The sequence below is a fragment of the Ranitomeya variabilis genome, chromosome 5, assembly GCF_051348905.1.
Source record: "Ranitomeya variabilis isolate aRanVar5 chromosome 5, aRanVar5.hap1, whole genome shotgun sequence".
Taxonomy (NCBI): domain Eukaryota; kingdom Metazoa; phylum Chordata; class Amphibia; order Anura; family Dendrobatidae; genus Ranitomeya; species Ranitomeya variabilis.
This window is the reverse complement of record NC_135236.1, coordinates 608,076,674-608,090,231: the sequence shown is the minus strand read 5'-3', so window position 1 is coordinate 608,090,231 and position 13,558 is coordinate 608,076,674. Positions and strand designations below refer to the sequence as shown.

Below are 13,558 nucleotides of genomic sequence, written 5' to 3'. Positions count from 1 at the left end.
ATAATTAAACACTCTATCAAGAAAAAAAACAGTTATTGGATCACTGGTCTTACCTTATAAAAAGTAATAAAATACAACCAAAATGTCGTATCTAATCAAAATTGATATCCTCAAAACTAGCAGTTCACATCACAAAACATAAGTCCTCACACAGATCATTTGAAGGAAAAATTAAAATGTTATGGGTCTTGGAAAATGGCAACACAACCCACACTATTTTTTAATTTTCAGAATTTTTTCTCTCCACTTAAATGGAAAAAAAAATAAAAAATCATGCAAATTTTGTATGGTTGTAATTGTACTGATGTGAAGGATCATGATTCAGAATAATTTTACCATAGAATGTACGCCGACAATGTACGAAAAGAACCCCCCCCAAAAAAAAAAAACATGCCATATTTGCATGTTTTTTTAAATTTCAATGCACTTAAGATTATTTTTTACATTTCCAAGTGCATTTATGGTAAAATAAATGGTTTCATAAAAACCTACAACTGGATCCACAAAAATCAATCCTTCATAATGCTTTATCAACAGAAATGGCCCTTTTGAAAAATGGGAGGAAGAACAAAGGCGCAACAATGGAAATTTGCAATGATAGCAATGGGTTCAAAATATTAATATTCACTATGTGGGGAGATTGTGTAGATGATGCTGTTGCAGCAAACAAACATTGTGTTTGATATAGTTGAAGTATTCAGAAAGTAGAGTGTAACAAAAGTCCAACTACCATTTAAGACCACCCAAGAATAGGCAAAGTACAGGTTAATAGGCATCTGTAAAAACTAGCGATGAGCGAATATACTCATTACTCGAGATTTCTCAAGCATGCTTGGGGGTCCTCCGAGTATTTTTTAGTGCTCGGAGTTTTAGTTTTTCTTGCCGCAGCCAAATGATTTACATCTGTTAGCCAGCATAAGTACATGAGGGGATTCCCTAGCAACCAGGCAACCCCCACATGTACTTATGCTGGCTAACAGATGTAAATCATTCAGCTACGGCAAGAAAAACTAAAACTCTGAGCACTAAAAAATTCTCGGAGGACCCTCGAGCGTGCTTGGGAAATCTCAAGTAACGAGTATATTCCCTCATCACTAGTAAAAACATGGCCTGACCAATCAAATATCCCATAGCTAGAAATATTGGTAAAATGCAAGGTGAATTCTTAGTATTGTGTAAATGTCTAGAGCTTTATACTGAAAAGTCAAGCAACATTCTAATGTATTATGTGTTTCAGTTCCTCAGCATTTTCACACCATTTCCGTGCTGCTACTGATTAATAACAATGACTTACATTTTCCTTCATTGCTCCTGTTTCTCTGCAGGGTATATTGGCTACAGGAGTACAGATTCTGTGGCTAATTAGTAGATTCTGACTACAGTCTCATTTGCAGTCAGGTTCAGTAAAGTTTCTTTTAGATGATCCAGTACCAAAAGTTTTCTCTCTATTGATTGATACTAAGCTGAGAATCACAGTAGCGGAAAGAAAGGGAGGACTGAGTAAGCATTATAGAAAGATTGTTTATGTCGCCATTTTCCTAGCCTCTTAACATTTTATTTGACTATTGATGGAGCTATGTGAAGGCTGTGTTTTTGTGTGTTGACCTAAAATTTTTAGAAACACCAATTTTAATCTCTTTTTATTGCATTTTTTAGAAAGGGAAGTTGCTTAAAATAATGCGATTTTAATATTTAGATTTTTTTCTTTCTAGGGAATTTGCGATGGGGGTTAATTAATTTTATATTTAATAGACTGGACTTGTAGCAATGCCAAATGTGGGCGTTTTTGTTTAATTATTTTTAAAAATGGGAAAATTAGAGTTACTCAAATTTTAATGTTTCTAAATTATTCTATTGCTTTTTTAAAAAAGCTTTTTGCTTTTTAACTTTATTTTTAGTCCCTCTAGAGTACTTGAATCTGCAATCATTTGACTGCTTATAATATGTACTGCATTACCACAGCATTGCAGTATATAGGACAAATCATGGCCATGGTCAGAATCTGGCCATCGCATTGCACAGGGATCCCCAGTCTGTAGCTAGGGAGCTGCTTGTGGCTTGCGGGACATGATATGTGACTCTCAGCTGTCATATGGTGACTTTTGCGATACAGAAATAGATGCTTTGGCTTTGGAAAGATAAAGTATAGTAAGTGCTAAGCTGGACCCAGGATGATGCTGTCAGATAAAGGAGGTGCTTGAAGCTGGATGTGATAGTATGGTGGCAGTGCGTGATGTAGGAATATTGAATCAGGATAAGGTGGTACCAATAGTTGCAAGTATACTGCCTTGGTGTGATTTCTGGGGGGCTTTGGCTGTCATTAAACTGGTAATGGGTGCAAATACTGTGGAGGGTTAGGAGCTGAATGTCACTAATAAAGAGGGGGCTCTTGATGTGGTTTTTGACCCTCAGAGAAAAACGTGGCTCTCGAGGTAAGAAAGGTTGGGGGATCACTGACATAGCGGATGACTGATCTATTTAAATGCCTTTGTCTGAGATTTAGACAGCAGCGTCTAAATAATTAACAGAAGCGATCGGAGCTAAGGTCTGGCCGCTGCTGTCCTGTTAGTGACGTGGATGAGCTTCTGAGTCCGCTCCACACACTACAATCCAATAAATGATAGATACATTTGCCATTTAGCGTTACCATGGATAATTTTTTAGGCTTCTATCTCAGGGGTGGAATTTTGTTGAATGAGCCCAAGACATGCAAAGACAACATATGCAAATTTCACCTTTGGAATTCGCTCAGTACTCTGCAAGTTATCCAAAAATAGTGTAAAACTGCACCTTCATTATGAGTATTGTTTTTAAATAGGAAATCTGTATCATTGCTCTGCGTCTCTAAACATATATATAAAAAAAATTGCAGAAAGTCTTCAATTACAAACATCTGACTTACGTATGACCCCTAGTTTTGAATGTCGCATGTTAGAAAGAAAAACCCCTAACATATTCATCTGGTCCTCTTCTTTCCACCGCATCTCTGGCCTCTTCACTGGTAACCATGACTTCCGGCTACTTACAAGCCAGAGCTGACTGCACATCATCATCTCAATCTTATGACACGCAGTAAGCTCCGGCCTGGACATTGCCAAATGTCCTTGGCTATAATGAAGAGCCTGGAGATGTGATGACGACTGAAAGTAGAAAGCTGGATGTTGAGGTAAGTAAATTAAAAAATATATAAAAATTCTCACCTTTTCTGTAGCCTCACTGCTTGCATTCTGGTCCTCTTCTTTCTGCCATCGCATGCTGCATCTCCAACATTTCTCAGTCGCTACATCTGGGCCCCAGAGGTCATTGCGTATCATAGCATCATAACATTGATATCAGGATGTAATGATGTGCAATTACCTCTGAGGTCTGGATGAGGTAATAAATCCTAGCTTACACTAAACAGGCTGGATATGTAGTGTGCCCAATGATGGAAAGAAGGGGACGGGACAGGAAGCAGTGTGGCTGGCCGGAGAGGTGAGTAGTGGTAAAAAAAAACCTAGAAACATCTCCAGTGGCACTGCTGCTTGCTGTATGGTCCTTTTCTTTCTTTCATTGTGTGTCACATATCCAATCTTCCAGCTTCGTCCAGACCCCATATGTCACTGCGCAGTATTCTGCCATGGCCTAGATGTGGACTATGATGAAGAGGAAAGGAGATACAATGCGCCCTATGACAGGGAACTGTAGCACTGGATGGCAGGCGGCAAGCAGAGGGGTGGCCAGAATGTACATATCCAGGTTATGAAAAAAACTACAAATGTATCTGCCCAGGGACTGCCTGTATACGACAAACACACCAAAAAATAATCACAGTGATACATTTTTTTCTCCAATTTAAAGTCTATCCTAATGTCTTCCAACTACAACATATCCCATCTTACACATGCATATCAGCTCAGATATAAAGCTCAGGGATTGCACTGAATTATACATGTCTATTACCAGAAGCTGCAAACTAAGCACATAAAGCAGACAGGTAAGCTGTAACTCTAATACTGCAACTAGCTGCCTTTCCACATTTCCAGTGCTATTAAAATATATGTCACATCATTTAGTTTATATCACTTCACACATAGACAAACATGCAGTTTATTTCCAAGATATCACTGCTTTGCCTTTACATCACATATTATTCTAACAGGATCACTGAGATCAGATGTGACCTTTCCGCAGCCTTGTAGTTTACTCCGAGCTCATTTATTAGAAATTGTCAGCCTATACATCAACCAGATATTTCAATGCAATTTATATAGAATACATTTTAATATAAGATTTAGCATATAAAAAACATGAAGCAGGATGAACAAATTTATAAAAAGTAATAAAATGAATGATGGCACACAAATACAGAAAAACAGCAACCCAATATACAACCTAAGGCCAGGGTCACACTTGCGAGTTCAATGCGAGAAAATCTAGCAAGTCTCTCGCATCAAGTCCCGGCACTGCCGCCGGCACTCAGGACCGGAGAGTTTAGCTGCATAGAAATACATGCGGCCGCACGCCCCTGTTCCTGAGTGCCGGTGGCAGTGTCGGGTATTGATGCGAGAGACTCGCACAAGTTTCTCGGATTGAATTAAAAAGTGTGACCCCAGCCTAATACGCATGTACATACGGTGTATGTTCTGATTCTGAATTTGCCATTGAAATATTTATTCCGTGCAACCTGGTGTCACAGGTAATTAACAAACCAGTGTTATATCAGCAAGAGATTTATAAACTTTTAACACAGGGCTAGTAAAGGCTATTCTAATTATCTACTGATCATCATCAGTGTTCTTTGACATGTGCGCATTGGATCAATTCTCCTGTGCCAAGATGGTGCTGAAGACTTCCGGATGCGACTGCGCTATACTGGAAATGATTATCTCAACTTGGATTTTCTTCCTATATTTGTATATAGATGGAGTCATGTATTGAGTCATGTATTATATTAATTATACACAGCTGATCCTGTTGATCAATCTGAACATGTTGCTTATTCTTGCGATTGTATCTATTAAGACATCACTGTATTGCACTGTATCACATTCTTAAATCAGGTTTCAATACACTGTTATGTATATCATGATTATGTCATTGTTCTCTTGAGAATTATGGAATTGCTGCTAAATACCTTAACAATTTGGTTGCCTTAAATACACTGCACTTGCACTTTTGCATTGCTTGAGAAAGGTCCTAGGACCGAAACGTTGCCACATGGGCTAATAAACAGCACCTTATATTTGATTTATGGGGTGCTGCCACAACTTCTTTTGATTTATCTATCTAACCTATTTTCCACACTTTTGAGTCCAAAATAATTATTTGAGTTCTTTAATTCATTTTGAGCCTAAATTCTAATCAATATAGTAAGCAAAAGAATACAGACACTTAGTTTTATTTTTTAACATATAATATATAAAAAAAATCTATTGTCTAACTATCTATCTATCTATCTATCTACTGTATATATATATATATATATATATATATATATATATATATATTTGTTTTAGTTTACCAATGTACAGTGTTTCTCAGTAAAAAAGGATAAGCAGTAGCAAAGAATAATTACAAAATTGTAACTGTAGCCAACTGTTAAATGTGCTTATAAGCAATTTAATAAGATGCACATTTTAGCAATATTGTTCTTCAAATATCTATTTTATTATAATTAATACTACTACTAATAATATTGCATAGAACATTAAATCTAAGTTGCACTTCTGCTTTAAGCTTGTTCTTCTTTTAGTAAATCACTGAAGATTATTCTCTGTCAGGTAGATGTCACCAAAGTTTTGTCAAGTATCACAAATTCTTCTCTAAACATGTTCTGCTGTCAACATGAATTAATCAAGTCTTTGCCTGACGATATCTTTGTAAAAGTCAAGTTCCCTGAGCTTAGAAAAAAAGCAGTTCTGTTAGCAGATATAAAAGATTGTACTTAGACAAAGGCGTATACCAAGAGCGCCTGAAGTGAAGAGCATTTCAATAGGTGATTTACCTCCAGATGTAACCTCCCCGTAGCGGAATTTAACCTTCTGCTCCCTTCTGAATCCATCCATCCCCATGTGGCCGAAAGAATGACCCTGAGCAGCAGCAAAAACAGCCACAAGCTTCTTGACTTCATTACAGGCAGTCTGCTGAGAATAAATATAGAATCATAAGACCTCATCATTTTTAAAGCGCACTAAACAGATCATGCACCGTAAGCTCAATCTGCCTCTCTACTGCAGGTCATCTGTAGCACCTCGCAGCTATGTATGCATTTTGATTGGTTTGATGGCTTTTTTAAAAGTATGTTTGAAAAGACATGCTCCTAGAAGATGGAACCGGGACCAAGGCAAACTGTATTTCATTATTGGACTTCTCATTTTGTAACCTGTCAAAGCCTGGGGTAGTGGATAACTGGAAAACAAATGTGACCCTCTACTTCAGTTCTTGACAAAAAGATCATGCACTTGTGTACTATTCATTTGCTTTACTTCTTTTTATCAAAGAGCTTTAAAATCAAGAGAAAAGTTATTCTACTTATAAAAAATGTGTTTTTATTTACAAGGCAATAATATCCAGCTACTCCCTGCAGTTATACTAGAAAGTGCGGCTATCCTCACCCCTATATAGTCTATACCAATGTGAAGCATTGATGTCAGAACCTGATGATTACACAGTGAGTATTCATGCTACATTGACACCACAAATCTTTTCTGCATATTTATGACATGTATTGCCATCTTTCCTTTAAACAAGAAGTTCTTCAGCAGCTATGATAGGTAAAATAAACTATCAATAGTACACCATATTATAAATTAGTAAAATCATTTGGAGACACCCAATGGAATGTTCACACAGACATTCTTTCAGACAGATTTTAGCACACATGGCAAAAAACACATTTCAATGATTTACTGCTCATAAGGAAGACGATTTAGTTGTGGTGGTATTAAAAAACCCTCAATTTCTTTGTAGATTGTGTTGCACAGAATGGGGCTAATCCAAGCAGTTAAAATTTCAAACTCACTGCAGAAACCAAAGGGTGAGCCTGTAGAGTGTGCTCCTTTGAAAATAAGGGCTCACTCACATGGGCAAGTGCTATCCAATTTGTTTTCGGATAGCACTCGGACCAATATTTCTCAGTGCCGATGCACTATTTTTTTCACTAACAGAATCTGCAAATCGGATGATACCTAAGTGCAGTCTTATTTCAAAGGACTTACAGAATAGAGAAGATGGAGAAATTTTGTTCTCCAACTTCTCACAGTGAGTACCGATACTCCTATCTGAGAGAACTGGATCACCCTATGCTGACAGTTTGATCAGTGTTATTTGCATAATAGGTCCAATTCTCCTCAATGAAATAATCTACTACTGTCTGGCCATAGCGAAAGGGTGCAGTCAGACAGCCATATTACTCACACGAGGATCGCATTGCAATCCTAGGACTGGCCTTCGGCTCTCCTGACCTTAGCGTTACAGCTGCATAGAAGTACATGCGGTTAGGAGAATTGATGGCCGTCTAAAGATTATGATGTGATGTACTCTCACTCAGTTCATTTGGGATCCTTGGAAAATAGCAGGGACACTGAGCGAGGATTTGATGTGTCCCACTGCTCTGAAGGGAGAAAGGAACAGTACAAGGTGTGGCTTCATAGTGTAATTTACACAGCAGTTAGTGCATAAGGCACAAATATTTCCACTTTTGGATGATGTTGCACCACCTGCACATAAACATAGCAATACACGGAGACCTGTGTAGCATCCTGCTATTGATCAGCAGAAGTGCTCCTAAGTAGTGATGAGCGATTGTGTTCGTTACTCAAGTTTTCCAAGCAGCGCTCGGTTGTTCTCCGAGCATTATGGGCGTGGTCATATATTATGTTTGTGTCCACGCAACTGCATGATTTGCAGCTGTTAGACAACCTGAACATATGCAGGGTTTGCCTGTTTGTTAGGTAATCCCCACATGTATTCAGGCTTTTGAGCATGCCCAAGATACTCGGACAACACCCGAGCATGCTCGGAAAACTCAAGTAACGAGCACACTCGCTCACTGTGAGTAATTTGGTGAGTTTTTTACCTCAGTATTTGTAAGCCAAAACCAGGAGTGGGTGATAAATACAGATGTGGTGCTCATGTTTCTAAGATACTTTTCCTCTTATTATTCCACTCCAGAGAGGCCATACTGTGCCCCCGGCCCTCAAGGGAGGCTGACATGACAGGGTAATGTGGGAATATATAGAGCTGCATTTATAGGTGGGTAATCAGGGGTTAACAGTAGTGTTGAGCATTCCGATACCGCAAGTATCGGGTATCGGCCGATACTTGCGGGTATCGGAATTCCGATACCGAGATCCGATACTTTTGTGGTATCGGGTATCGGTATCGAAACAACATTAATGTGTAAAATAAAGAATTAAAATAAAAAATATTGCTATACTCACCTCTCCGACGCAGCCTGGACCTCACCGAGGGAACCAGCAGCGTTCTTTGCTTAAAATGTGTGCTTTTCCTTCCTTCCGTGACGTCACGGCTTCTGATTGGTCGCGTGCCGCCCATGTGGCCGCGACGCGACCAATCACAGCAAGCCGTGACGTAATTTTCAGGTCCTTCTAGGCATTCAGTATTTTAAAATTACGTTCCGGCTTTGTGATTGGTCGCGTCGCGGTCACATGGGCGACGCGACCAATCACAAGCCGTGACGTCACGGGAGGCAGGAAACGCGCGCATTTTTAAAATTACGTCGCGGCTTGTGATTGGTTGCGTGCCGCCCATGTGACCGCGACGCGACCAATCACAGCAAGCCGTGACGTAATTTCAGGTCCTGAATGCAGAAATAGGCACGTTTCCTGCCTCCCGTGACGTCACGGCTTGTGATTGGTCGCGTCGCCCATGTGACCGCGACGCGACCAATCACAAAGCCGGAACGTAATTTTAAAATACTGAATGCCTAGAAGGACCTGAAAATTACGTCACGGCTTGCTGTGATTGGTCGCGTCGCGGCCACATGGGCGGCACGCGACCAATCAGAAGCCATGACGTCACGGAAGGAAGGAAAAGCGCGCATTTTAAGCAAAGAACGCTGCCGGTTCCCTCGGTGAGGTCCAGGCTGCGTCGGAGAGGTGAGTATAGCAATATTTTTTATTTTAATTCTTTATTTTATTCTTTATTTTACACATTAATATGGTTCCCAGGGCCTGAAGGAGAGTTTCCTCTCCTTCAGACCCTGGGAACCATCAGGGATACCGTCCGATACTTGAGTCCCATTGAGTTGTATTGGTATCAGGTATCGGTATCGGATTAGATCCGATACTTTGCCGGTATCGGCCGATACTTTCCGATACCGATACTTTCAAGTATCGGACGGTATCGCTCAACACTAGTTAACAGTTTGGTATAGGTGGAGCCAGATTTAGGTCAAAGGGGATAGGAGGGGTTTAGAGGTGGGGTCAGGGGGTTACTATATAAGGAATCAGCCATTTTGTGTGGCAACCATTTTAGGTACCCCCTTGGAGAGAATAGGAAACTCAAGGCTACCTGGATCATTGGACGTCAAGGCCTTGCTGAAGAGACTGAGAGGTGCAAGGCACAAACTGGCTGCAGGCATCGGTGAGCAGCCTGCTACAAGGGTGATGACCGGTGATGTCCAGGGTACTGTGGATAAACGCTGGCCATGGAGGTCTAGGCCTCTGGTGTGCTTAAGTCCGGTTATCACTCCCTGGTCCTCCATAAGAAGAGACCCTCTGGGGACCCTCCGGTGGGCAGTGCACGCTGCACACCAACGGTCATGTGCAGCCATGCCAGGAGGCATCCAGTGGCATGACAGGTCCAACAGCGGGGGGAGGTGTTGGCTTCCCTCTTGGCGGAAGCAACATGAGCGGTACCAGGAGCAGAAGCGGCAGGCGTTCTTGCCATGGCCAGGCCTTCTCAGCGCCAGGGGGTCGAGGGAGGCCAGGAGGCGGGGGCCTTACCAACAGGCTTCTCACAGTGGGTGGCAGTCAGCCGGCTCTGATAGTAGCGCACTGCTGGTAGCAACGCAGGTGACCATGGATGGAAGCGATACTGGATTGCATAGTGCAGGGGCACGAGGCTCATCAAGGAGACACAGGCAGCTGTCAGCTGCCTCATCCAACAGCGTGGACCTCAAGGGGCACATGCAGTGCTCCTTGCCATGGGCAGCAAGATGCTGGCCACGGAAACAGCGCAAAAACATCACTAACAGCAGCTCTGAAGGTCCCTGCATAGACGGCTGACACAAATCCTGATTCCGAACGGCTGTCTGTGTGCCAGGTAGAACCAGGAGCTGCAGAATCTTCATCAGAACACTGTTATGATCCTGGTGGTAAGGAACACATGAACTGACTTGATGGGTAAACCAAAAATAAGGACAAGCTCTGGGAATGTGGGAACTTTACTGACCGCAATCCTGATCCTATCAAAACACACTATAGGCAGCCGTGGAGCGTTCCTAACTCGGCCTAGACGCCTCGTTCACAGCCTGAGAAACTAGCTACCCCTAGAGAGAAGCAAAGCCTCACTTGCCTCAGATAAATTTTCCCCAAAGTGTAAGAAGCCCCCCACAAATAATAACGGTGAGTTTAAGGGGAAAACACAAACATAGAAATGAAAATAGGTTTTAGCAAATGAGGCCCGCCAATAACTAAATAGTCAGAAGATAGCAAGGAATCTGTGCGGTCAGTAAAAAATACTACAAAAGTATCCACGCAGACAATACAAAAAGACCCCCACACCGACTCACGATGTGAGGGGCGCAACACCGCACCCCAGAGCTTCCAGCTAGCAATCAAATAGCATATAAGCAAGCTGGACTGAACTCATAACATACTGAGAAACATTTTCAAATAGCAATGAGCAAAAATGGACTAGCATGAACTTAGCTTATCCACGAGGAGACAGGTCAGAAGGGAAGTCCCAGAGAGATCTGAACCAGTACTGAATACAACGACAGCAGGCAACAAGTAAAGGTCCAGATGGAGTTAAATAGGCAGCAAGCCTAGCAGGAAACGAGGCAGCTGGGGTCCAGCTACAGACCAGCCGTAACACTAAAAGCCACCAGAGGGAGCCCATGAACAGAACTCACAAAGTACCACTCATGACCACAGGAGGGAGCGCGAGAACGGAATTCACAACAGAACACCACAGGAGAGGATCAGGATATTGGGGCACCAACTACAGGATTCCGGGTCTTCGGCTGTTGAGTTCACAGCACCTAGGCAGCCAGGTGAGAGCAATCATCTACTTATTTAACCCTTTGTTATCTTCTCCTGAAACTAGGAGTCAGGAAGTTGTTGCTGGGGGATTTGGCGGGGGTTTAGAGTTACTTATGCATGTGTTGAAAGATTTGACTATGTTGTGGGGGTCCGGGGGACTTCAAAAAGGGTTATCACTGGCTACGGCTTGGCTAGTGAATTCTGAGATGGATTTAGGGGCTGAGGTTTAACGGGAAGTGTTAGGAGTGTCTGAGAAAGGAGTGGAGTATCAGGCGTTACTACACCTGAGGGTAACTCGGCAAACTTGAGTCAAGCGGCTAGCAGGGACAAAGAGGAGGATACAGTGCGTTTGGATGATACAGTGAAAGGGGAGGAGTATGTGTGTTTCGGGGGACCATTGGGGGCTCATCTGAAACAAGAGGTTAGAGAGAAGATATGAAAGGGGATTATTTTGAAGTAATTTTGTTGTTGCCATTAGAACATTTTAATTTAGACAGGTTGAGGAGGGAAGATTCCAAAAAAAGAGGACGAGGAAAAGAGGAGGTACCATTTAATTCCCAGGACCTTGTCTAACTGGTTACAGGCGTTTGCCATTTTAGCTAGCATGAGAAGGCCCCAGAAAATTGCTCTGGCCTTTTTTGTTACATGGACGCCATAGATGAGGTTTATTGGGTGTATGGCGGCCAGGGTAGGTTAAGGTACGATGAGCAGTTTTGTCAGCAGAAAGCAGTTCAGCCTAGCATCCGTTGGGATAATAAGAATATAGATTTGTTGATGAGGGTTATGATTCCATCTAGGATGGGTCAGAGTAGTCAACCTTTTCAAGGGGGCATCGGGGGGATTGGGACAGTCAGGACAATTGGTGATAATGCAAAGAGGACTGTGTTTTGCATTCAATGAGGGGTCATGTAAATTTGGTAATAAATGTAAATTGAAGCATGAGTGTTCAGAGTGTGGGGGCACACACGGAGCAGCAAAGTGTTTTAGAGGGGTCAAAGAGGAGATGACATCACTGAAAAAAAGGAGTGACGCCAGTTCAGTTGGACGCAATGGAAGGATTTCTAAGCAGGTATCCTGATGCAGCAGTGGCTGCTTTACTAAGTGAGGGGTTTAAGGAAGGTTTTAAGATTCCGTTTGTTGAAACGACAGTTTGTTTTTCTTCAAAAAATTTAATGTCAGCATTGCAATTTCCCAAAGCAGTTACTGATAAGCTGAAGAAAGAGGTAGCCATGGGTAGGATGGCTGGTTTATTTATGGTGGCTCCCCCCCAGTAATTTGAGGTTTTCTCTAATGGGTGTGATTCCCAAAAAAGGAGCCCAATAAATTCAGATTAATTCATCACTTAGCCTTTCCTAAGGGTTTCTCAGTGAAAGATGGGATAGATCCTCAGCTGTCTTCCGTATTGTATACATCGTTTGATGTGGCTATGGATTGTGTGCGGTTGTGTGGAGAAGGGGCATGGTTAGCAAAGCCGGACATAGAGGCGGCATTTCGCTTACTACCGGTTCATCCAGATAGCATGCACTTTAGGGTGTTTCTTTTTGAATGGTTAAAATTAAAATGTCAAATTTTTGCAGACTTTGCATGCGCCCTGAGTCTCACTAATGTAAAAAGTATATATGCCAAATTTCAAGATGATCAAACAATGTTTAGAGGTTGCACACTTTTATCAGTTTAATAAAAGTACGCAAAAAAACAGATTTTCAATGTTAAGTATTTTTTATTAGAAATTAAAGCAATTAAAAACTTAGAATAATAGTGACAATAAACAGTAACATTGATAGGCAGTATCATACGTATTAACCCCTTCACCCCCGGAGCTTTTTCCATTTTTTAGTTTTCGTTTTTTGCTTCCCTCTTTCCCAGAGCCATAACTTTTTTATTTTTCTGTCAATATAGCCATGTGAGGGCTTATTTTTTGTGGGACAAGATGTACTTTTGAAATATACCATTGGTTTAACCATGCTCTGTAACAGAAAATGGGAAAAAAAATTCCAAGTGTGATGAAATTGCAAAAAAGTGCAGTCTCACACTTGTTTTTTGTTTGGCTTTTTTGCTAGGTTCACCAAATGATAAAACCTGCCATTATGATTCTCCAGGTGTTTACGAGTTCATAGACACCTAACATGTCTAGGTTATTTTTTATCTAAGTGGTGAAAAAAAATTCCAAAGTTTGCTAAAAAAAAAAAAAATTGCGCGATTTTCCGATACCCTTAGCGTCTCCAATTTTCATGATTTGGGGTCAGGTGAGGGCATATTTTTTGCAAGCCAAGCTGGCATTTTTAATGATACCATTTTGGTGTAGATACGCTCTTTTGATCGCCCGTTATTGTATTTTAATTCAATGT

At 41.4% G+C, this 13,558-nt stretch overlaps 1 protein-coding gene across 1 annotated transcript in view; it reads right to left on the bottom strand.

The window, feature by feature from the left end:
• FSTL4 (follistatin like 4) overlaps positions 1 to 13,558 on the bottom strand; it is a 1,598,383-nt gene that overhangs the window by 1,566,374 nt on the left and 18,451 nt on the right. The window contains exon 2 of the mRNA XM_077266082.1: positions 5,987 to 6,125. Within this exon, the coding sequence (XP_077122197.1) occupies positions 5,987 to 6,112 (126 nt within the window). The 5' untranslated portion in view covers positions 6,113 to 6,125. The remainder of the gene's footprint in view (positions 1 to 5,986; positions 6,126 to 13,558) is intronic.